Source organism: Pelophylax lessonae (genome assembly GCF_965119305.1).
Source record: "Pelophylax lessonae genome assembly, chromosome: 1".
Classification (NCBI taxonomy): domain Eukaryota; kingdom Metazoa; phylum Chordata; class Amphibia; order Anura; family Ranidae; genus Pelophylax; species Pelophylax lessonae.
Genome location: NC_138768.1, coordinates 674,568,164 through 674,592,716, shown reverse-complemented (window position 1 = coordinate 674,592,716; position 24,553 = coordinate 674,568,164). Strand labels below are relative to the sequence as shown.

Here is a 24,553-nt window from a genome sequence, read left to right as displayed (position 1 = left end):
AACTTCACTTAACTATCTTTACAATGTTCTACTGCCATGTGAATTTCCATTAGCATTCACCCAATTTTCAAACCATAAAGTGTATGTCCAGTCCAAACTTTTTTCTTTTTGGATAGAGTGGGAATTCATAAAGCCCCTGCTGGGTTTTTACTGCTACCTGGGGCTATATAAGAGAGATTTTTCCTTAATTACTGTCAAGGTGACAATGGTTTTACCAAACAAAAAGTGAGATGAAATCTTCTACAGGGTCAGATACAAATACCTTTTTAGTAAAGTAGGGTAAAATTAGAACCCTCGAGATTTTTTACTGCTGTTGTTGCCCCTGTTGAATATTTTCTCTCACTTCCTGCACGGTAAAACCTTTGCTATAAGGACGATTTTAGAAAGAAGTTGCTTAGTCTGCTAGTATGTGAGTAAAAATTGAGATGGTCCATTCTTGGGAGATACATACTAAACGTGTCAAGATAAGATTCCAACATTCCTGTGCTTTGCCGTTTGAGATATAGGTAGACCCCTGGTTATTGGATTGACCTACTCCCAAGACTATTGGATGAAGGGAGTTTTATGGCTATCTTTTTTTTCTTCCATATAGTGTGTTACATATTCTAACTTTGGTCCAGTTGTCTATATAAGAATACCTTCCCATTGTGTGAACCCTTTGTTGATTTAATTGGTTCCATGATGTGACCCCTTGTTATTACATTTTATAGGAGATTTATCGATTCATTTTAAATAAAGGATACTGTGACATTATGATTTAAGTTTGTATGATATGTATGTACTTTTGGGATCCTGAAGAAGCTCCTTAAATGCGAGTAAAATGCGTAGCTCCATCAGCAGATCATATGATCCACATTTAGGTCATGTGACCTGTTATATACATGCATTGTCACACTTGATTATGACTGTATCTTTTTTAATATGGATTGTATGTAATATTTATTAACATGAATTATTCTTTTACAATTTATGTATATATGTGTTCATTGATTTGGAGGCACATTTAAATCCTCATTAACTAGGTTTAGTAGATATAGTCCCTATTGTCTCCTTTTCCCTTTACCTCTACTAGTCCACTACCACACCTGGTTACAATACTATTTATTCACAAAAATTAAGACTGATTTAGTAAAGGATTTAGGAATAGATGGTATTAATATTCACATTAATTATCCAATCATGTGAAAAGCAAATCCCTATCCACTTTGAATACCCAAAAATGTGCAGATGAAATTAGTAAACAAGAATTTGCTTTTCACATGATTGAATACGTGAATATTTAAGTGTTTATTAAGTGAAAAATATTTAAACAGTTTATTGAGTAAAGATTCTCCATACACATTGCAATTCACACAATGCACCAAACTAAAATTTGTCTCAACTAAATATTTGCATTTATAGTATGTGATGGGCAATACAAGTTTGACATTCTATAAAAGCTGAGTATTGTTTGTGATACTTTCTTATTTGCATCAACACTTCTATTTTCAGAGCAGGCTTTAGGAGATCTTCTTTCTAGGTGTTCATTTGGTACTCAACGCTAGTGTTGAGCGAACACGGACTGTATTATTCGTGTTCGTACCGAATAATTGGATTTTTTGTACCCGAACACGGACACGGACACTTTACTGTATGTTCGGGTAAAAATCCGTGTTCGGTCGTTTTATTTCCGGGTTTTGCATGCTTTGGCGCTCTTTTCATGGCGGGCTTTCAACAGCCAATCAACAATCGTTTAACTGGTGTGCCTTAAGCCATCCCAGCCATGCCTGCAAATGTCTCAGTAGCTGTGATTGGCCGTCTGAAGCATGTGACCAAGTCTTTATAAGTTCGAGGCAGCCGCAGCGGCGTCATTATGCTGCTTAGATTCAGGGACAGAGCACACATCAACGTGCTGGCTGCTGATTAGGGAAAGATAGGCAGGAAAAAACCATTTGTGTCCGGATAGAATTGAGGGACAGGTCGGAGTGTTTAGGCAGGGCGAGTTGTAGGCATTTTAGGGATAGAGTCTGCTGAATTATAGGGTCAGTGTCTTCTACAAACTACAATCGATATTGCTGTGTGGGGGGTGGGGTGAATCTGCACTCAATCCTGATCTACGATCTCTTCTCAATCCTGTTAGGGACAGAGTCTGCTGAATTTTAGGGAAACTGTGTTCTACAAACTACAATCGATATTGCTGTGTGGTGTGGGATTGGAGATAGGCAGGTGTCAGTGATCCACATCCATTTTTCTGTGTGTGAGCTGCAGTGAACACAATCTTTTTGGGCTGCAGTGAACACAATCTTTTTGGGCTGCAGTGAACACAATCTTTTTGGGCTGCAGTGAACACAATCTTTTTGGGCTGCAGTGAACACAATCTTTTTGGGCTGCAGTGAACACAATCTTTTTGGGGTGCAGTGAACAAAATCTTTTTGGGGTGCAGTGAACACAATCCTTTTTGGTGTGCAGTGAACACAATCTTTGTGGGGTGCAGTGAACAAAATCCTTTGTGGGGTGCAGTGAACACAATCTTTTTGGGGTGCAGTGAACAAAATCCTTTTTGGGGTGCAGTGAACAACATCCTTTTTGGGGTGCAGTGAACACAATCTTTTTGGGGTGCAGTGAACAAAATCCTTTGTGGGGTGCAGTGAACACAATCTTTTTGGGGTGGAGTGAACAACATCCTTTTTGGGGTGCAGTGAACAAAATCCTTTTTGGGGTGCAGTGAACAAAATCATTTTTGGGGTGCAGTGAACACAATCTTTTTGGGGTGCAGTGAACACAATCTTTGTGGGGTGCAGTGAACACAATCTTTTTGGGGTGGAGTGAACAACATCCTTTTTGGGGTGCAGTGAACAACATCCTTTTTGGGGTGCAGTGAACACAATCTTTTTGGGGTGCAGTGAACACAATCTTTGTGGGGTACAGTGAACAGAATCTTTGTGGGGTGCAGTGAACACAATCTTTGGGGGGTACAGTGAACACAATCTTTGTGAGGTGCAGTGAACACAATCTTTGTGGGGTGCAGTGAACACAATCATTGTGGGGTGCAGTGAACTCAATCTTTGTGGGGTACAGTGAACACAATCTCATACTTCTGAAGGTTTGAGGGTGCTGCCTGTTCCATACTCCCCCTACTCCTCATCTAGCCTTTTAGGGGTACAAACAATAGTAATTGGGGCCTAGTGTGGTTGTGTACGTGTGATATACATACACTTTTTTGGGATCATATTTTCTATTCCGCTATTTAATCAAAAACCTTTGGGGATCAGTTAAATTGGGGGATAGTCTGTGTTGGTACGTGTGAGAGAGATCCACCTTTCCAAGTTGTTGGGGTTCATCTCATACTTCTGAAGGTTTGAGGGTGCTGCCTGTTCCATACTCCCCCTACTCCTAGCCTTTTAGGGGTACAAACAATAGTAATTGGGGCCTAGTGTGGTTGTGTACGTGTGATATACATACACTTTTTTGGGATCATATTTTCTATTCCGCTATTTAATCAAAAACCTTTGGGGATCAGTTAAATTGGGGGATAGTCTGTGTTGGTACGTGTGAGAGAGATCCACCTTTCCAAGTTGTTGGGGTTCATCTCATACTTCTGAAGGTTTGAGGGTGCTGCCTGTTCCATACTCCCCCTACTCCTAGCCTTTTAGGGGTACAAACAATAGTAATTGGGGCCTAGTGTGGTTGTGTACGTGTGATATACATACACTTTTTTGGGATCATATTTTCTATTCCGCTATTTAATCAAAAACCTTTGGGGATCAGTTAAATTGGGGGATAGTCTGTGTTGGTACGTGTGAGAGAGATCCACCTTTCCAAGTTGTTGGGGTTCATCTCATACTTCTGAAGGTTTGAGGGTGCTGCCTGTTCCATACTCCCCCCTACTCCTAGCCTTTTAGGGGTACAAACAATAGTAATTGGGGCCTAGTGTGGTTGTGTACGTGTGATATACATACACTTTTTTGGGATCATATTTTCTATTCCGCTATTTAATCAAAAACCTTTGGGGATCAGTTAAATTGGGGGATAGTCTGTGTTGGTACGTGTGAGAGAGATCCACCTTTCCAAGTTGTTGGGGTTCATCTCATACTTCTGAAGGTTTGAGGGTGCTGCCTGTTCCATACTCCCCCTACTCCTAGCCTTTTAGGGGTACAAACAATAGTAATTGGGGCCTAGTGTGGTTGTGTACGTGTGATATACATACACTTTTTTGGGATCATATTTTCTATTCCGCTATTTAATCAAAAACCTTTGGGGATCAGTTAAATTGGGGGATAGTCTGTGTTGGTACGTGTGAGAGAGATCCACCTTTCCAAGTTGTTGGGGTTCATCTCATACTTCTGAAGGTTTGAGGGTGCTGCCTGTTCCATACTCCCCCTACTCCTAGCCTTTTAGGGGTACAAACAATAGTAATTGGGGCCTAGTGTGGTTGTGTACGTGTGATATACATACACTTTTTTGGGATCATATTTTCTATTCCGCTATTTAATCAAAAACCTTTGGGGATCAGTTAAATTGGGGGATAGTCTGTGTTGGTACGTGTGAGAGAGATCCACCTTTCCAAGTTGTTGGGGTTCATCTCATACTTCTGAAGGTTTGAGGGTGCTGCCTGTTCCATACTCCCCCTACTCCTAGCCTTTTAGGGGTACAAACAATAGTAATTGGGGCCTAGTGTGGTTGTGTACGTGTGATATACATACACTTTTTTGGGATCATATTTTCTATTCCGCTATTTAATCAAAAACCTTTGGGGATCAGTTAAATTGGGGGATAGTCTGTGTTGGTACGTGTGAGAGAGATCCACCTTTCCAAGTTGTTGGGGTTCATCTCATACTTCTGAAGGTTTGAGGGTGCTGCCTGTTCCATACTCCCCCTACTCCTAGCCTTTTAGGGGTACAAACAATAGTAATTGGGGCCTAGTGTGGTTGTGTACGTGTGATATACATACACTTTTTTGGGATCATATTTTCTATTCCGCTATTTAATCAAAAACCTTTGGGGATCAGTTAAATTGGGGGATAGTCTGTGTTGGTACGTGTGAGAGAGATCCACCTTTCCAAGTTGTTGGGGTTCATCTCATACTTCTGAAGGTTTGAGGGTGCTGCCTGTTCCATACTCCCCCTACTCCTAGCCTTTTAGGGGTACAAACAATAGTAATTGGGGCCTAGTGTGGTTGTGTACGTGTGATATACATACACTTTTTTGGGATCATATTTTCTATTCCGCTATTTAATCAAAAACCTTTGGGGATCAGTTAAATTGGGGGATAGTCTGTGTTGGTACGTGTGAGAGAGATCCACCTTTCCAAGTTGTTGGGGTTCATCTCATACTTCTGAAGGTTTGAGGGTGCTGCCTGTTCCATACTCCCCCTACTCCTAGCCTTTTAGGGGTACAAACAATAGTAATTGGGGCCTAGTGTGGTTGTGTACGTGTGATATACATACACTTTTTTGGGATCATATTTTCTATTCCGCTATTTAATCAAAAACCTTTGGGGATCAGTTAAATTGGGGGATAGTCTGTGTTGGTACGTGTGAGAGAGATCCACCTTTCCAAGTTGTTGGGGTTCATCTCATACTTCTGAAGGTTTGAGGGTGCTGCCTGTTCCATACTCCCCCTACACCTAGCCTTTTAGGGGTACAAACAATAGTAATTGGGGCCTAGTGTGGTTGTGTACGTGTGATATACATACACTTTTTTGGGATCATATTTTCTATTCCGCTATTTAATCAAAAACCTTTGGGGATCAGTTAAATTGGGGGATAGTCTGTGTTGGTACGTGTGAGAGAGATCCACCTTTCCAAGTTGTTGGGGTTCATCTCATACTTCTGAAGGTTTGAGGGTGCTGCCTGTTCCATACTCCCCCTACTCCTCATCTAGCCTTTTAGGGGTACAAACAATAGTAATTGGGGCCCAGTGTGGTTGTGTACGTGTGATATACATACACTTTTTTGGGATCATATTTTCTATTCCGCTATTTAATCAAAAACCTTTGGGGATCAGTTAAATTGGGGGATAGTCTGTGTCGGTACGTGTGAGAGAGATCCACCTTTCCAAGTTGTTGGGGTTCATCTCATACTTCTGAAGGTTTGAGGGTGCTGCCTGTTCCATACCCCCCCTACTCCTCATCTAGCCTTTTAGGGGTACAAACAATAGTAATTGGGGCCTAGTGTGGTTGTGTACGTGCGAGATACATACACTTTTTTTGATCATATTTCCTATTCCGCTATTCAATAAAAACCTTTGAGGATCAATTGAATTGCGGGATAGTCTGTGTCGGTACGTGTGAGAGAGATCCACCTTTCCAAGTTGTTGGGGTTCATCTCATACTTCTGAAGGTTTGAGGGTGCTGCCTGTTCCATACTCCCCCTACTCCTCATCTAGCCTTTTAGGGGTACAAACAATAGTAATTGGGGCCCAGTGTGGTTGTGTACGTGTGATATACATACACTTTTTTTGGATCATATTTTCTATTCCGCTATTTAATTTAACTGGGCCTCCATGCGAGACCTGTGTGCCTTGTTGCGCTGTTTTGAGTACTCCACCAACATGGCCAGTGGCAATGACGCCGTTCTCAGCTTAACTATCCCACTTCTATGCCTCCTTGAAAAAACAATTCGGGCGATGATGGAAGAGGATGTGGCACAGGATGAGGAGGAGGATGAAGAGGTAACATTTCCAAGGCTTTCAGGGCAGTCATTCGCAAGGGGCTCCGAGGGTGGGTTCCTGCACACGCAAACGCCAGGGACGCAATTGTCCAGCAGGGGCACAGTTCTGGAGGATGAGGAGGATGAGGAGGAGGAGGAGCTGGAGGAGGAGATGGAACCATGTTCACAGCAGGGTGGCACCCAGGCCAGCTCATGGCCATCACTGGTGCGTGGCTGGGGGGATACAGAGGACACGGACGATACACCTCCCACAGAGGACAGCCTTTCGTCGCCTCTGGGCAGCCTGGCACACATGAGCGATTACATGCTGCAGTGTCTCCACAACGACCGCCGAGTTGCCCACATTCTAACTTGTGCTGATTACTGGGTGGCCACGCTGCTGGATCCCCGTTACAAGGACAACGTACCGTCCTTAATTCACTCACTGGAGCGCGATCGCAAGATGCGCGAGTACAAGCGCACGCTGGTAGACGCCATGCTGCTGGCATTCCCATCTGACAGCGGGGCCACAGTGGAAGCACAAGGCAGAGGAGGAGGAGGAGGAGGTCGCCAACGCAACCAGGGCACCGCCAGCACCTCAGAAGGCAGGGTTAGCATGGCCGAAATGTGGAAAAGCTTTGTCAGCACGCCACAACAAACAGCAGCACCAGCAGCTCAGATGGAACGTCTTAGCAGGAGGCAGCATTTTACCAACATGGTGGAGCAGTATGTGTGCACACGCCTACATGTAGTGAATGACGGGTCTGCCCCCTTCAACTTCTGGGTCTCCAAATTGGGCACATGGCTTGAGCTTGCCCTTTACGCCTTGGAGGTGCTGGCGTGCCCTGCAGCCAGTGTATTATCTGAACGGGTATTTAGCACGGCTGGGGGCGTTATAACAGACAAGCGCAGCCGCCTGTCCAGAGACAATGTGGACAAGCTCACGTTCATTAAAATGAACCAGGCATGGATCCCACGGGACTTTTCCGTACCTTATGCAGAATAGCAATGGATACCGACCTTACCCACCCATTGTTCCATTTTTGCTCTTTCTCACTCTTTTGGGGTGTACCCTCATTTAAAATTTTTGAAAAGAAGCAGTGTTGGCTACCTCGTCCTCCTCCTCAGGGCCAGATTAATGTAGGGGCTATTGGAGCTGCAGCTCCAGGCCCCTACCTTTTATATAGGCCCCGGGTTGGCCATATTCACTGTTACCGCTCTTCTGTCACTTGTAAACACAGAAGTCTGGCTTCTATGCTCGCTTCCCCAGGCAGCACCCTCAGAACCTCCCCACACAGCGTGAAGGCCGGACAAGGAGGGACAGTTGGCGATGCATGGATGTGTTTATGGGCTTCAGAGACAGCATCCCATGTTGAATTAGGCATGCATGGCTGCACCCTTCCTCCTCTGGGTGCATGGCAAGGCACGGCCCTTAAGGCCCTTCAAAATCCTCAGCACCAAGCCCATGATGCTGTTAATCCGGCCCTGGTCCTCCTCCACCGCCGCTTCCACCTACACCGCCCATAGGTGTGCGCAGCCTATTGCATTAAGGTGTGCACCCCAAAGTTGAAATACACATGCATGTGTTTGCCAGCAGGGAGAGTAATGTATCGGGGCCATGTACCTGTAGGCAAGGAGAAATAGAGCAGAGCAGGTCCCAGGGAGATCTTTCCCATCTCCTCACTGGCAATGCTATGTGCCCTAGGTGATTAGGGTGTGCCCAGGTACACCCAGCACACCCTGTGCGCACGCCTATGTCACCGCCACATCCACCACCACCTCAACCTCCCTCCTACTCCATATGGGCCTCGTCCTTCAGAGATGAAGAAGAACATTGTTTTATTTTTCTGTTTTTTTTTTGTTGTTTTAAGTTATTTCCCTATCCACATTTGTTTGCAGAGCACTTGCCATGCTCTTAATTACGTTTTGCTGCCATTTGCAGCACTCTAGCCCTTTCCTTTGGTGTTTTAGAGCCATTTTAGTGCCTTAAAGTTCGGGTCCCCATTGACTTCAATGGGGTTCGGTGTCCGGGAAAAGTTCGGTAAAAGTCCGGGACACGGACCCGGACTTTTTTTTAAAGTTCGGCCGAACCCGTCGAACACGGACATCTAGGTGTTCGCTCAACCCTACTCAACGCTACTTGGACTGAAACAAGGGAGCAGATCTCCCGACTGTTTGTCATTAGAGATTAAAAGTTAAAAAAAAAAATCACTTGAAGTACTTGACTGTGTTGTTACCAGTCCCCTTTTTACATTTTTTTCATTGCCTTACCTTAAACTATTTTCCATCAAAATGTTTTAGTGCACCTAAATACAGTAGATATTAAGTAAATACATTTTCACATGAAATAATTATTCTATTTAATGGTTATTTTTGGCAGTTGCCAATCATTTTGCTTCAGGAAACAACTTTATATTTACTGCAAAACACAAACGGAAGACAGTTGCCCATCTAGTTGAATAGGTATATCCGTGGGAATGGCTTGAATTTTAATTTCATGTGATGGTCTGATGATTTGTGCAGAAACGTTACATCATGGGAATGGTAAATAGTACAGTTGATAGAGTAAACATAAGCAGAGATCTCGAAAGGGAAATATGTTTGTTATGGAAAGCCTATTAAACCTACTTTTTCCTGGATTTGAATTAAGACATGGTTAAAAGACTAAAATCTACATTCATCCAAAAACATTGACAAAATAGATTCAAATAATTTTATATCCTAATGTATGTTATGGTAACTAATACAGTGGTGACACTCCATGGTTGCTGGATTATTCTCAAATACAGTATGACTGAAAGCTAGTGAGAGTTTGAATTAACCACTTCACGACCTCCCACCGCAGATATACTGTAGCAGGCAGCCGCTCCTGGGCAAAGCGACATAGGTATAAGTTTGATGTGCAAAAAATGGGTGCGCTAGATGTGAGCAATGTGTGTTAAACCAAAAGGAAAAACACAATGAACAAAATACCTAATAAATATAAATATACACAGATATTATAAATGGTGCACAATGTGAACAAAAATGTGCTATGGAAATATGTACAGTCCAAAACAAGTCCAAAATGAAAAAAGGCTGAAATCTTCTTGATGGTGAATGAAGGTGAACAAGAGGACGTGCAAACACCAAATCTCTCTTGGCACCCACGTGTAAAGAAAAGAGAGGTAATACCCTAACCAACTCAACATAATAAAACACTTGAGAAGATGACACCAGCCAGTGTAATAGATACGAAGTCCCAACCTTTCACTCTTCCACCCGATATGTGGTATATCAAAACTCTTGCCAAAGGCAAGTATTTCACAGGTCAGATGGTGAGTGATAATGTTCTCCAAATCATCAGGCAAACTATCCAGACTAGCAGGTAGTGAATTTTCTTGTAAATATTATTCTGACTCCTGTTGCTGTATGGGGGTTGGTCTCTCTCCTGTACCCCTTACACTGACAGATAGTGCCCAAAAAAGAATGGAACAGGCAATAGTGCAATACCTCTTAAACGACTTTATTAAGAAAAGTAAGTGTTCTACCTTTTCTTAATAAAGTCGTTTAAGAGGTAATGCACTATTGCCTGTTCCATTCTTTTTTGGGGACTGTCTGTCACTGAGTGTGAGGGGTACAGGAGAGAGACCCCCCCCCCCTCGTAAGGGTAACACCTCTCTTTTCTTTACACGTGGGTGCCAAGAGGGATTTGGTGTTTGCATGTCCTCTTCTTCACCTTCATCCACCATCAAGAAGATTTCAGCCTTTTTTCATTTTGGACTTGTTTTAGACTGCACATATTTCCATAGCACGTTTTTGTTCACATTGTGCACCATTTATAATATCTGTGTATATTTATATTTATTAGGTATTTTCTTCATTGTGTTTTTCCTTTTGGTTTAACACACATTGCTCACATCTAGCGCACCCATTTTTTGCACATCACACGTTTTCTTTATCAAGGTTAAAGTTTCGGTTGCTGCTAGAGATTCATTTTTTGATGGCGCAACTCATTCTTTAATATGTAGGTATACGTTGCTCGCTCTCAGGAGGCTAGGGGACAAGCGCGCGCTCCCGCCCCTGCTCATCAGCGGGGAAGCCGATGCGTGTGTCAGATGGCTCCGATTGCCGCCTGAAACTCACGATCGTTTCCCGCTGAGAGAGAAGGACGATCGGCTGTTGTAAACACAGCTGACCATCCTTCTCCCTGCAATGATCACAGAGCCCATGTGATCCTTCTATATAGGATCACATGTCTCTATGGTCATTTCAGAAGCCCCCCCCCACAGTTCTAATCACTCCCCTAGGCTCACATTTAACTCCAGGATTACCCATAATGTTAACCCCTTCCCTGCCAGTGTCATTATTACAGTAACAGTGCATATTTTTAGCACTGATTACTTTAGTAATGTCACTGGTCCCCCCAAAAGTGTCAAAAATATCAGTCAGGGGTCCGATCTGTCTGCGGCAATGGTGCAGTCCCACAAAAAATCGCAGACTGCTGCCATTACTAGTAAAAAAAATAAAAAAAATAAAAATTACATAAATCTTTCCCGTAGTTAGTAGACGCGATAACTTTTGCACAAACCAATCAAAACATGGTTATTGCAAAAAAATTTTTTACCAAAAATATATAGCAGAAAACAAATTGGCCTAAAATGTTACAAAAAAATTATTTTTATTATTTTTTTTTTTTAAGAATGTCATATAGCAGAATGTGAAAAATATTGTTTTTTTTTTTTAAACTGGCACTCTTTTTTTGTTTATAGCGCAAAAAATAAAAATCGCACAGGTGATCAAATACCACCAAGAGAAAGCTCTATTTGTGGGAAAAAAGGACATCAATTTAATTTTGGTACGGCATTGCACGACCGCGCAATTGTCCGTTAAAGTAACGCAGTGCCAAATCGCAAAATAGGGCCTGGTCATTAAGGGGGCAAATCCTTCCGGTCTTAAAGTGGTTAATATGACTATAGAATCTATAGAATTCATGTGTTATAACATTTTTATTTGTACATTAAACTCTAGGTGTTCAGATAAGAACGATTCAAAACGAATGAATCAACTGATGCAATCATCAGTAGTTAGCAGAACCCTTAAGAAAAGTGGAGGGTTGAGTCTTGTGGGTGCTGTTCAGTCGAAAATTATTTTAGATATTTTTGACCTCAATTATACATATGTGCTTTAAAGTTCTATATAAAATCTTAAATCTAGACAAAAAGTCACTTTTATTGAATATTTTCCAATCAGCTCTCCCTGTACACTTTATGAAGACCCTTTGCACACAGTACACAACATATACTGCGATCCTTGCAGATATAAACCCCTCGCTATGAACAATCTATCAAATAAACATACATAATGTTCTTACACAAAAGAACAGTTTCCAAATGTATATTGATAAAAGTTGTAAAAATATTCCTTCTTGCTGGGAACCAGACTATTGTTTACACAGGGGTCTTCAAGATCCAAAAACACTGATATGCGACCTTAGAAATTAGACCGGAGCAATGACCTTAAAGCAGTATTACACGCTCACTAGCAGAAGGTCTCCAGTGTGTAGTCTGTCAGAGCTCTTGTGATTTTGAGAGTCATTTCCGAACAATTGGCTTGTTCATTGTGTGTTATGCTTTTGATGCATGAAAACCCAATTGGAAACAAACACATTTGCTTATTTAGATTTTACTTTTGTTAATAGCATTCTATAATAAGATTACTTGGCACAGCATGATACGTTTAAATATTTGAGTTATATATAAACCTTTGTGGTGGATATGTTTTGAAGCTAAACTTAACTCAAAACTTGAGTGCTTGATCCTGCTTGTTTTTCCATTAGGCAAAAATATGATGTATTTAATAAGAACCAGCTGAAGACGTTAGATGATAGCACTGCGACGTTGGTTGCAGCTCAATGCGCCAAAAAACATGCTGTTTTATATTATTTCATCAAAGGTACAAATAAGCCCATGACCTTGGGCATGTTTATGTATTTGCATCTAAAACCACTTCACTGTTTTTCACTGTCACAAATATTACACATCACATCGGATGGGGAAAAAAAAAATCATGACTTGTTTACCTGGCTAAATTAACTTTTTATTACAGAGTGATTGGGATGTGGAATTACAGAATAAAACACAAGCAACACATAGCACTTAGGAACATCAAAACACCACTTCCTGTGCTTCAGTTTAACATAATCTGTGGAATGCTGATTGTCAATTAGGAGAGCGATTCAGCATCTATGTGCATGTCTGATTAAAAAGCATGACAATTATGTTGCCTAATTACCATGGGTTAAGAAAAACAACAACATTGCACAGACACGAGCATACAGAGAGCAATTTATCACAAAAAAAAAAAAAAGTTTCAATAAAAAATTAAATGCTTGTGGATTAATCTAACTTTTACATAATGAAATTTATATTTTATGGTGCCAGGATGTAACACATATTTTTAATTTAAGAAAAAACAAATGTTTGTTTGCTTTGTTACTGAACTTGATTGTCGAGTTGGGTTTATTTTAGGACCTTTGGAAATCATACATAAATGATTTTGTTGTCACTGTATGCAAAGAAATCTGGAATGGAAAATGCTGAACCTTAAAATAAACAGATTTAGAACACCTGGACAAGAGGCCTATTAGATTAGGCTCTTAACTCTTTAAAATAGAACTAAAGGCAAAACTTTTTTTCATTTTGGATAGAGTAAGAGAGGATTATAACGGATAAAGTAAGATTTTTTTTTTGGTACCTGTATCCTATTGTGGAGATTTTCCTTCACTTCCTGAAATAATTACATAGTTGGTAAGGTTGAATAAAGACACCAGTCAATTCAGTTCAACCTGTGTGGGCGTGTGTGTTTATGTTTTAATATAATTTTCCATTTAAAACATCATGTGCCATGCTTTATCAAAAAGTGCATTAAAATAAATCATCCTACATCTAAAATCTACAAAATACAAGACAAGAAGAATACACTAAGCGACATAAAGGGCATAAATGAATGAAACAACACCATGTGATATTTCATACCATCTATTATCCCACATGGAAGAAAAACATATTTAAAATATATTTTAAAAAAACATTCTTAATTTATTTTCCCAAATATATTGGAAATATATTTGAAATGCTACAATTTTGGCCATATTCAATATATTTCTAAAAATGTTTCCTTAAATATATTGGAAATATATTTTCTTCCATATGGGATACTCCAATCTATCCAATCCGTACAGTGTCTTTCCACAATAAAGTGCTGTTTCACATACAATGGATATAAGTGTTCACTCTATTCCGCAAACAAAGAAGTGTATTCACCCTTTTAACTCCGTGTCTGCGTGCTCTTTAATGATCCTCATGAATTGCTCTTTTCACAATCACCCGTGATTCCCCAGCGGTTGTGCTCTCACCTTATATAATATGACCCCACACTTGAGTTGGGTCCAATAACGCTGCGTGTCCTTACAGGACTCGGCAGTATCACTCCTTTATAAAGGAAAAACGCCAATAGTGCCTATATCTTCCAAACAATAAAACTTTCCTTTACACTGTAGTTTACTCACATTTGTTAGGTGCTTGAAGCCCACCACACTCTCACCACACATATGCTGCTATAGATCCATGACACTGTGAAAGCCCAGTGGTAAAAAAATCCTGATCGGGAACAGTATGCTGTGACACTGGATAGAATTCCCCCTGAGGAAGTCATGTGACCCTGTGGCATAACATGTAGGGGTAGGGCGAGTGGACGAATGTCAGGGCATACTGTTCCAGATTTGGATGTTTATACTGCTAGTTAAACTTCTTCTCCTCCAACTTCATTGACTGTCCACGTATCCTGTTAAGCAACCAGAGACTGAATAGTTTCCCCCCAATGCTAGAATCACCATTAAGATATCTGTATAGCACTATCATATCCCCTCTTAAGCCTCCCCTCAGGGAGAATAGGTTTAATGTTTGTAGTCATTCCTCGTGACTGAGGTCCTCCACCCCCTTTTTCCTGTTCTATAGTCAAAGCAGGAAGTGGAAGGAAATCCCTGCAAGGTGAGGCAATCCCGTGTTTTTAACAGGGTCACCTGAACTTTTGTCTCCATTGGAAGACTTTCCCTTTATTATTGTTCTAGAGACAACCCAAAATGTGGAATTTTCTTTTACCTTCACTTTCAGTGATTACGGTAAACAGGATAAATAGAGAGGGTAAATCTCCTTAACAGGAGCACAGACAGCAATAAAAACTGACAGGTGTTCTAATCCTCTCCACTTTATCCTAAACTAAAAAAAAGGAAAAGCAAAAACATATTGGTCTTTAGTTATGCTTTAAGTTTCAGAGTGCTAGACTTTGAGAGTGAGGGAAGAGTGCTTATATTAGGGAGAAAAATCTATACAGCACCACTATGTAATTCTATCTTTGAACAACAACCAACATGTGTGCAAAAAGGAAACAAGCATATTTTCCGAGATCAAACATATTTGCTATGCCTTAATATACTGCCCAAATTCAGAACAATGTTTTACAAAATGTTCTTTCTTGTTTTTTTCTTGTTCGCTTGTAACAGATGAGCAAACTAATTTGGCAAGCCTTGAAGTGAATATATACAATTTGTCATTTGTGAAAGATGGGATGAAATTGTTTTTGTAAATGGTAGAACAAACAAAGCAACATAACAAAACTGTATATGAATTTACATTTTTTTGTGCAAGTATAAAATACAAAGCTATAACAGTTAAATTCCATTTATAAGTTGCTATGAAGGGGTTTCAGTTATTTACTTTACTCTTTAAATCATATCATTTCATGGAAAACCCAAGGGTTGTGTGAAAATTGAGCCCGGCACAAAAATCATGCTGAGGTAAAATCATTTTCCTAATAATTCAGTGCAGGACACAGGTTATTTAACCACTTTAATGCTGGGCACTTACTTTCACCCCCTTCCTGTCCAGGCCAATTTTCAGCTTTCAGCGCTGTCGCACTTTGAATGACAATTGCGCACTCATAAAACACTGTACCCAAACTAAATGTTTATCATTTTGTTCACACAAATAGAGCTTTCTTTTGGTGGTATTTAATCACCACTGGGTTTTTAATTTTTGGCTAAATAAATTAAAATAGCCTGGAATTAAATAGCAAAACAAAAAAAAAACACATTTTTCTTTATTTCTGTTATAAAACTTTACAAATAAATAATCTTTCTTCGTAAATTTAGGCCAACATGTATAATACTACATTTATTTGGTGAAAATAGCACAAATCATTGTATATTATTTAGCCTGTAGGAAAGTTATACAGTCCACAAACTATGGTATATATCTGAAAATGTATCAATTCTGATGAACTGATGGCCTATCTCATTTCTTGAGCCCCAAAAATGTCAGTACAGTACAGATATCCTCTAAATTAACCCTTTTTGGAATGTAGACAGTCCAAGGTATTTAGTAAATAGGCATGGCTAGTTTTTTGAAGTTGTCATTTTTTGTCATATTTTTTTGGAAAATAAAGACAGTTCACCCCTCACATTTTTGTAAATATTTTATTATATCTCTTCATGTGACAACACTGAAGACATGAAACTTTGCTGCAATGCAAAGTGGTGAGTGTACGGCTTGTATAACAGTGTAAATTTGCTGTCCCCTCAAAATAACTCAACACACAGCCATTAACGTCTAAAAAGTGAGTACACCCCTAAGTGAAAATGTCCAAATTGGGACAAAAGTGTGGCCACCATTTTTTTCCAGCACTGCCTTAACCCTCTTGGTTCTTCACAGGTTGCCACTGTAGTCCTCTTCCACTACTCCATCACGCATTGCGGAGCTGGTGGATGTTAGAGACCTTGTGCTCCTCCACCTTCCATTTGAGGATGCCCCACAGATGCTCAATAGGGTTTAGGTCTGGAGACATGCTCGGCAAGTCCATCGCCTTTACCCTCAGCTTCTTTAGCAAGGCAGTGGTCATCCCGGAGGTGTGTTTGGGGTCGTTATCATATTGAAATACTACCCTGCAGCCCAATCTCCAAAGAGAGGGGATCATTCTCTGCTTCAGTATGTCACAGTACATGTTGGCATTCATAGTTCCCTCAATGAACTGTAGTTCCCCAGTGTCGGCAGCAGTCATGCAGCCTCAGACCATGACACTCCCACCACCATGCTTGACTGTAAGCAAGACACACTTGTCTTTGACTCCTCCCCTGGTTGCCGCCACACACCCTTGACACCATCTGAACAAAATAAGTTTATCTTGGTCTCATTAGACTACAGGACATGGTTCCAGTAATCCATGTCCGTAGTCTGTTTGTCTTCAGCAAACTGTTTGCAGGCTTTCTTATGCATCATCTTTAGTAGAGGCTTACTTCTGGGACCACAGCCATGCAGACCAAATTTGATGCAGTGTGCAGCGTATGGTCTGAGCACTGACAGGCTGACCCCCCACCCCTTCAACCTCTTTAGCAATGCTGGCAGCACTCATATGTCTATTTCCCAAAGACAACCTCTGGATATTACGCTGAGCATGTGCACTCAACTTCTTTGGTCGACCATGGTGAGGCCTGTTCTGAGTGAAACCTGTCCTGTTAAACCGCTGTATGGTCTTGGCCACCGTGCTGCAGGTCAGTTTCAGAGTCATATATATATTTATATATATATATATATATATATATATATATATATATATATACAGTATCTAACAAAAGTGAATACACCCCTCACATTTTTGTAAATATTTTAATATATCTTTTCATGTGACAACATTGAAGAAATTACACTTTTGACACTCTTGTTTTAACCAGTGACAGTAATACACTGATCAGTGCTAAAAAAAATGCGCTGTCACTGTACTAATGACACTGGTTGGGAAGGGGTTACCATCAGGGGTAAACAAAGGGTTACATGTGTTCCTATGAGTGCTTGCTAACTGTGTGGGGGAGGTGATTTTTGTACGTGGGAAGGCAGAGATCCGTGTTCCTGCTTAGCAGAAACACAAGATCACTGCCTTCACAGAACAGTGATCTGCCTTGTTTACATAGGCAGGTCACTGTTCTACCTGTCCCTCGAACGTTCAACGGGGTCCCAGTGGACATCGTGCCCGCCAGACCCACTTATTCCCTCCTGCTTTGTCCAATCCCAATGGGAGTGTGTCGCCCCAGACTTGGAAGTGCAGAATCATGTACCTGTAAGAGCCGCCGTAGTGCAGTAAATATACATGGGGCGGTCGGCAAGAGGTTAATGTTAGCACAGATTCCCTGATTTACTAAGACTATAGGATTGGTTTGCGGAAGAGTTAGAGACTGTCAATAAAAACAGGTTAAGCAATGTTTACTTTAAATATCAAATCATGCACTTGGCAAAGATCACCTTTTTTCAAATTTCCTCACACATAATTGACATACTTGGGTGCTGACAGTGAACACAGATTACTTTTATATACCAATATTTTCTTTTAACATTCCCTTTACTCACTTTACTGCGGTAATCAACAGTATAGGGGGTGAGATGGTGGTGGCCATTGCTAACAACAGTTCAGTAGTCCCTGCAGCTCAGCCCAAATGGTGCACTCATTAAGGGTCAGCAGAAACTGTGTCATGGCTCTGGACCTAGAAAGGGGCTAATGCATTACTCGAAGGTCTAGAAAGCACCATTAGCAGAGCCCAGTTCCTCAAAGGACACATTCAAGGTAGGCCCTACAATCTTTGGTCGAGCAGGGTCCAAGTATGGCTTCCAAGACATCGACGAGGATTAGCGGATCCAGATAGGGGCATAGAAAGCCCAGCTCAGCAGCTGTAGGTGATATATTGGTTAAAGAAAAAAATATCCTGATAAAAAATAAAAAATAATGAAAATAAAATGACTAGTAAAAAGGGAATAAACTTTTCTTAATAGAAGAAAGATGATCATCCTCCTAGGACAATAGAAAAAAACTGAAGTACGCTAGAAGTCGTGGGGGGGGGGGGGGGGAGGTATATCTAGATGGCCAAGGACTTTTTTGTTTGACAGTGTCCAAATTACCCTGTAGGCGGCAGTTTAACCTAACTGGCTGAGATAAACTGAATCCTTAATAAAGAGACGGGATTTTGCTGGCATATGATTGGCATTTATTAGGCTCAGTGAATGTTCACCTTGTAAAGCATGGATTAAACAAAGGTTTATTGCAATCCAGACAAGATTTTTTTCAGTGTATTTATTTTATTTATTTACTTGATTGATTCCTTTATTGATTGATTTTTATTATCCTCATTACACAGCCCAAGTTGCAGTACTAGCATTACCAGAGAGTGAAACCTTTAACCCCAATAAAATGCACATGGACGTATTAAAATATGCCCAATTTACGCTGTATCCTTCTGCCAGTTCCTGCTTAAAAACATCTGATTTGTGTTAGATGTTTGCTTGCAATTTCATTCTAGTGGCCAGAATATTAATTTGCTTCAGCCAGTATGCTGAAATACGGGCATATGCATGCATTTTTGCAAATTTAAACGCACATATGCATGTTTATGCATGCATATGTGTAAATATACCAGTATGCTGAACGCAAGTTGGGCCATTTATGCCCTTTAATGCGCCCTTAAAATACAAATACAAACACCCCAAAGTTCATTGCCACTTTGGCTAATTCTGAGCTGTCTTTAAAAAAAGAAAATTGCTTCGAAAACTGGCGTTTTTTTTCCCTGCCCTTGTGCATGTAGCCTAAATTTTTATAAAAGAAAATTACTTTTTTTTTTTTCTTTTACATATTTATTTCTAATGCAGATAAAAAAGTAAAAAAGAAATGCCAGTATCCCATTGATATGTGTATTTATTTTATGATTTTGTTTAATGGTTCTCACATATGGTCAGCTTTCTGTGTTTTTTTGTGCATGTTCAGACAAATCAGTGCTTCTGAAAACAGATTCAGTGGTCTGTGAGCAATGCAAATATCTAATCCTGCTCAGTTGAACTCCATCTTAAACATGTTTAAATAATTTGTCTACTAGATTTTAAGGTTAGTTTAGGTAACAAACTGCTAACCGTGTTGGGCCATCTGCCTCCTGTCTGACTGAAATTTGACTTCTTAGTGACCCAGGCATCAGAGCCATAATTATATTTGGTGTCCTGATGCTGCTTAAATACATGAACAAATGTCTTTCTCAAATGAAATTATGCAAGAGCGTCTTGTAAGAATTGTGTTGTATTTGACCCAGTGCAAAATAACTTATAAATCCTAATAATGGGAATTCACACTTGCTTTGGAAACATATTTTATAGCTCAATATACAAGACTCGACATATTAGAACTTGGCCCAAAGGAGAGATAGCTAAAAGACAGCTAAAAGGTTAATTGGACAATTACCGTTCTGGCATAATTCATTTGCATTCTTGCCCTGACGCTTAAAATTCATTTTGTGCCATTTTTAGAGCCCAGACATTTCTTAAAAGATGTTCTGTAAAATATGCTGTAATAATTTAACATAATATCATTTTATTGCTCTAAACATCAAATATGTTTAAAAGAGGTCTGTGCTGATCTCATTTTTTGAAAATGCTAATTGCCTGGCTGTCATGCTGATCTAATATCTTCATTACTTCTTAAACTACTGACCCCGAACAAGTATAAAAGTAAAGCTTCCTGACTTCACTGGCCATGTGCATGTTCCAGGTCAATGACTCAGAAAGAATAAAAGTCAAAAAAACAGCTTGACTGCCAGGCAACAGCAGCTGTCTCCAAAGCTTGTATCTAGCACTCTACCAATAAAAGGTATTGGTTCATTTTCAGTTCCTGTAAAATATACTTGGAATACCAAGCTATGCCTATAACTTTTCAGCTTATAGAAACTAAATAGATGTGAGTATTTACAATGTTTGTCACAATTCCATAAACATTTTTGGTGTAAAATGAGTACTTTGTGCTATCATTAGGGCTTTGTATGGGATCTAGCTAGAGCATATGTGTTATATTCTGAATTCATTTAACCCACATTTGTTATTTTGGGTGTCCGTGCAACAAAGCAGCACTTTCATACGATACAGAATTTAAAAAAATATACAGTAAATGCATTTATACACCTCAATAAGCCTTAATAAGCCCTAAAAAAACCCAAAAAAACAGCTTGGCAACAGGGAGAAACAAAACAATGATGGCCACAAATTATTATATGTAAATCTTTTAAGGTCTTGGCATGTATCCTTACATGCTTTTACCATAATGGGTAAGGTTTGACTAGAAATTCTATCAGAATGTGTTTTCTCTTCAAATATAATCTAGTGGAAATGGAAAATAAAGCGTACAGTATATATATATATATATATATATATATATATATATATATATATATACTGTGGGGAAAAAAAACTATATCCCTTGCAGATTTTGTACGTTTCGCCACTTACAAAGAAATTAAGGATTTATAATTTTTATCATAGAGTGTATTTAAAAATGGGACAGCATATCAACCAAAAATCCAGAAACAAAACCATGATACAAATGTTATAAATTGAGTTGCAGTTCAGTGAATAAAAAAAAGTATTTTATCCTGAAGCAAAACATGACTTATTGCTTGGTGGAGAAACCCTTGTTGGCAAGCACAGAGGTAAGATGTTTCTTGTAGTTGGTTACCAGGTTTGCACATATCTCACGAGGGATTTTGGTCCACTCTTCTTTATGGATCCTCTTTAAAACCTTAAGGTTTCTTGGCTGTCGGTTGGCAGTTCGAAGTTTCAGCTCCTTCCAAAAATGTTCTATAGGATCAAGGTCTGGAGACTGACTAGGCCACTCCATGACCTTAATGTGCTTCTTCTTGAGCCACTCCTTTGTTGTCTTGGCGGTATGTTTTGGGTCATCGTCATGCTGGAAGACCCATCCATGACCCATCTTCAGTGTTCTGGCTGAGGAAAAAAGATTCTCATCCAAGACTTTACATTACATAGCACTGTCCATTGGCCCCTCAATGAGGCAAAGTCAGCCTGTACCTTTGGCAGAGAAACAGCCCCAAAGCATAATATTTCCACCTCTGTGCTTGACTGAAGGGATGGTGTTCTTAGGGTCATAGTGAGCATTTTTCTTTCTCCAAACTCGGCGAGTGGAGTTATTGCCAAACAGCTCAACTTTGGTCTCATCTGACCATAGCAATGTATCCCAATCCTTCTCTGAATCATTTATATGTTCATTGGCAAACTTCAGACGCGCCTATACATGTGCCTTCTTGAGGAGCGGGACCTTGTGGGCACTGCAGTATTTCAAACCATGGCGGTGTATTGTGTGACCAGTGGTTTGTTTGGTGATTGTGGTTCCAACTGCCTTGAGATCATTCAAAAGCTCCTCCCATGTAGTTCTGGGCTGATTCCTTACTTTACTCATGATCATCCTTACCCTATGAGACAAAATCTTGCATGGAGCTCCAGACCGAGGGTGATTGATGGTTATTTTGTATTTCTCCCATTTGCGAATAATCACTCCAACAGTTGTCTCCTTCTCACAAGCTTCTCGCTGATGGTCTTGTAGCCCATTCCAGCCTTGTACAGGTCTACAATCTTGTCCAAGATGGCCTTTGACGGCTTGTTGGTCTTGCCCATGATAGTGAGGTTTGAATGGAAGAAGGATTCTGTGGACAGGTGTCTTTCATACGCATATTGAGTTGTTGGAAGCACCTTCTTAAATTGTTAGGACTAATCTGTATACCACGTAAGCACATACTGTAGCCAGTCTGTGGGAGTCAGAATTATTGTTGGTTAGTAGGGGATCACATACTTATTTTTCTCACTTAGCCACTCAATTTATAACAGTTGTGTCATGTGTTTTTTTCTGGATTTTTGGTTGATATTCATGATGGTGGCCTGATGGCCCAATGTCCTCTTGTGGGCACTGTGCTCACTGCCCGGCACCATGGAGCTCAATTGGCATTTGCCTTTAAACACCAGACTTGGCAGGTCCCCCACTGGCTCCCTGTGCTTTTCACAGATTAGAGCAGGTTCACCCTGAGCACATGTGACAGGCGTGAAAGGGACTGGAGAAGCAGTAGATAATGTTATGCTGCCTGTACATTGTTCGGCATGACTTGTTTGGTTGTGGGTCAGTGATGGTCTGGGGAGGAATATCCATGAAGTGATGCACAGACCTCTACAGTCTAGACAATGGCACCTTGACTGCCATTAGGTAGCGAGATGAAATTCTTGGACCCACTGCCAGACCCTGTGCTGGTGCAGTGGGTCCTGGATTCTTCCTGGTGCACGACAATGTCTGGCCTCATGTGGTGAGAGCATGCAGCCAGTTCCTGGAGGATGAAGGAATTGGTACCATTGAATGGCACCTACGCTCGTCTGACTTAAATCCAATAGAACACCTCTGGGACATTATGTTTTGGTCCATCTAATGCCACCAGGTTGCACCTCAGTCTGTTCAGGGGCTCAATGATGCCTGGATCCAGATCTAGGAGGAAATACTCCAGGACACCATCCGTCATCTCATTAGGAGCATGCCCCAACGTTGTCAAGCATGCATACAAGTACATGGGGGACATACAAACTACTGAGTACCATTTTGAGTTGCTGCAAATTTTAGCAAAACGGACTAGCCTGCTTCATTATTTTTTTCACTTTGATTTTTAGGGTGTCTTTGAATTCACCCTCTGTAGGCTGATAATTTTCATTTCCATCAAACAATGTGGCATCCTTTAGTTCCTAACACATTACTCCATATCAGTATAGATATGTAGCATGATATTTTTCCCCATTGAGATTTGATGTGTTTTCAAAGTGTACCTTTAATTTTTTTGGGCAGTGTATACAATATATATATATATATATATATATATATATATACACAGTATATGCTTTATTGATGACAAGAAAGGTTCCAACTATGTGTATAGAGGCTTGAAAATAGGCATATCATTATAGGAAGTGTAAGCTGGTATAATGATATGGCTGTGTACTAAAATATGACAGGACAAATAGGTAAGTGGGCATAGCAAAGTGGTATACCATTTGGCCTCTTAGACGAAAAGCAAACTGAAATAATATTTTATAAAATGTGATTCAGATGATTTATTTTCACTGTAGCAAAGGTTGGGCTGTCTGGGCAATACGTAACTGTGTCTTTTTTTTATTTATTTAGGAATTATCTATTTGATCTCTGCTCTGAATCATTTGGAAGATTCACAAGTGACCTTCTTTGTGTGTGCCCGAGATCAGGGTGGTCGTACATCTTCTGCAAATGCATCGATCACTGTTAAAATTCTGAAGACTGCAGTGGCACCGGCAGTATTTGAGAAATCACGCTACGTGTTTGTGATTGCAGAGGACGCTCCACAAGGTAGCACTGTCGGCATTGTCAAGGCCAGGGAACCTTTAAGTGAGTATCTAAAAGTTTCACTATAATATAAGTTCAGCATGTATGGTAATGGCATAATTCAAGTACCACAGATACAAACAATTCATTAGCATTAGGACTAGACTCATCCATTTTCCAGTTACGTATAGGTGTCTTTTCCTTTCTCTGCTGTCATTGATGATTTTCCATTTACTAAACAGTGCACTTTCATAACTTGAATAGAGAGGCGTGAATATGATTAGATGGATTGGAAGTGTAAATGCTAGTGCCTATACTGCACAATTAAAGTGTTTGTAAAGGTTCAGATTAAAAAAAAAAAAAAAAAAAAAATAACAAGCATGTCATATTTACTTGCTCTGTGCAAAACCACAGAGCAGCCCCCGATCCTCCTCTTCTCGAGTCCCCCACCAGCGCTACTGGCCCCTCCACCCTGCTGAATGCCCCCGTACAAAGCTCTTTGCTCTGGGGGAACTCCTGCATGCTTACTCCCGAGCCACCTCTATGTGTCAATCACAGCCTCTCTCCCTCATCACTGGCTTTGATTGACAGCAGTGTGAGCCATTGGCTCCCAATACTGTGTCTCAGCCAATGAGGAGAGAGAGAGACCCAGGAGAGCTTCTGCTCTTGTACGTATGGGGATCGGG

The 24,553-nt window shown here is 40.5% G+C and overlaps 1 protein-coding gene across 1 annotated transcript in view; it reads left to right on the top strand.

Moving 5' to 3' along the window:
* DCHS2 (dachsous cadherin-related 2) overlaps window positions 1-24,553 on the top strand; it is a 440,911-nt gene that overhangs the window by 305,776 nt on the left and 110,582 nt on the right. The window contains exon 4 of the mRNA XM_082256296.1: window positions 23,694-23,930. Within this exon, the coding sequence (XP_082112422.1) occupies window positions 23,694-23,930 (237 nt within the window). The remainder of the gene's footprint in view (window positions 1-23,693; window positions 23,931-24,553) is intronic.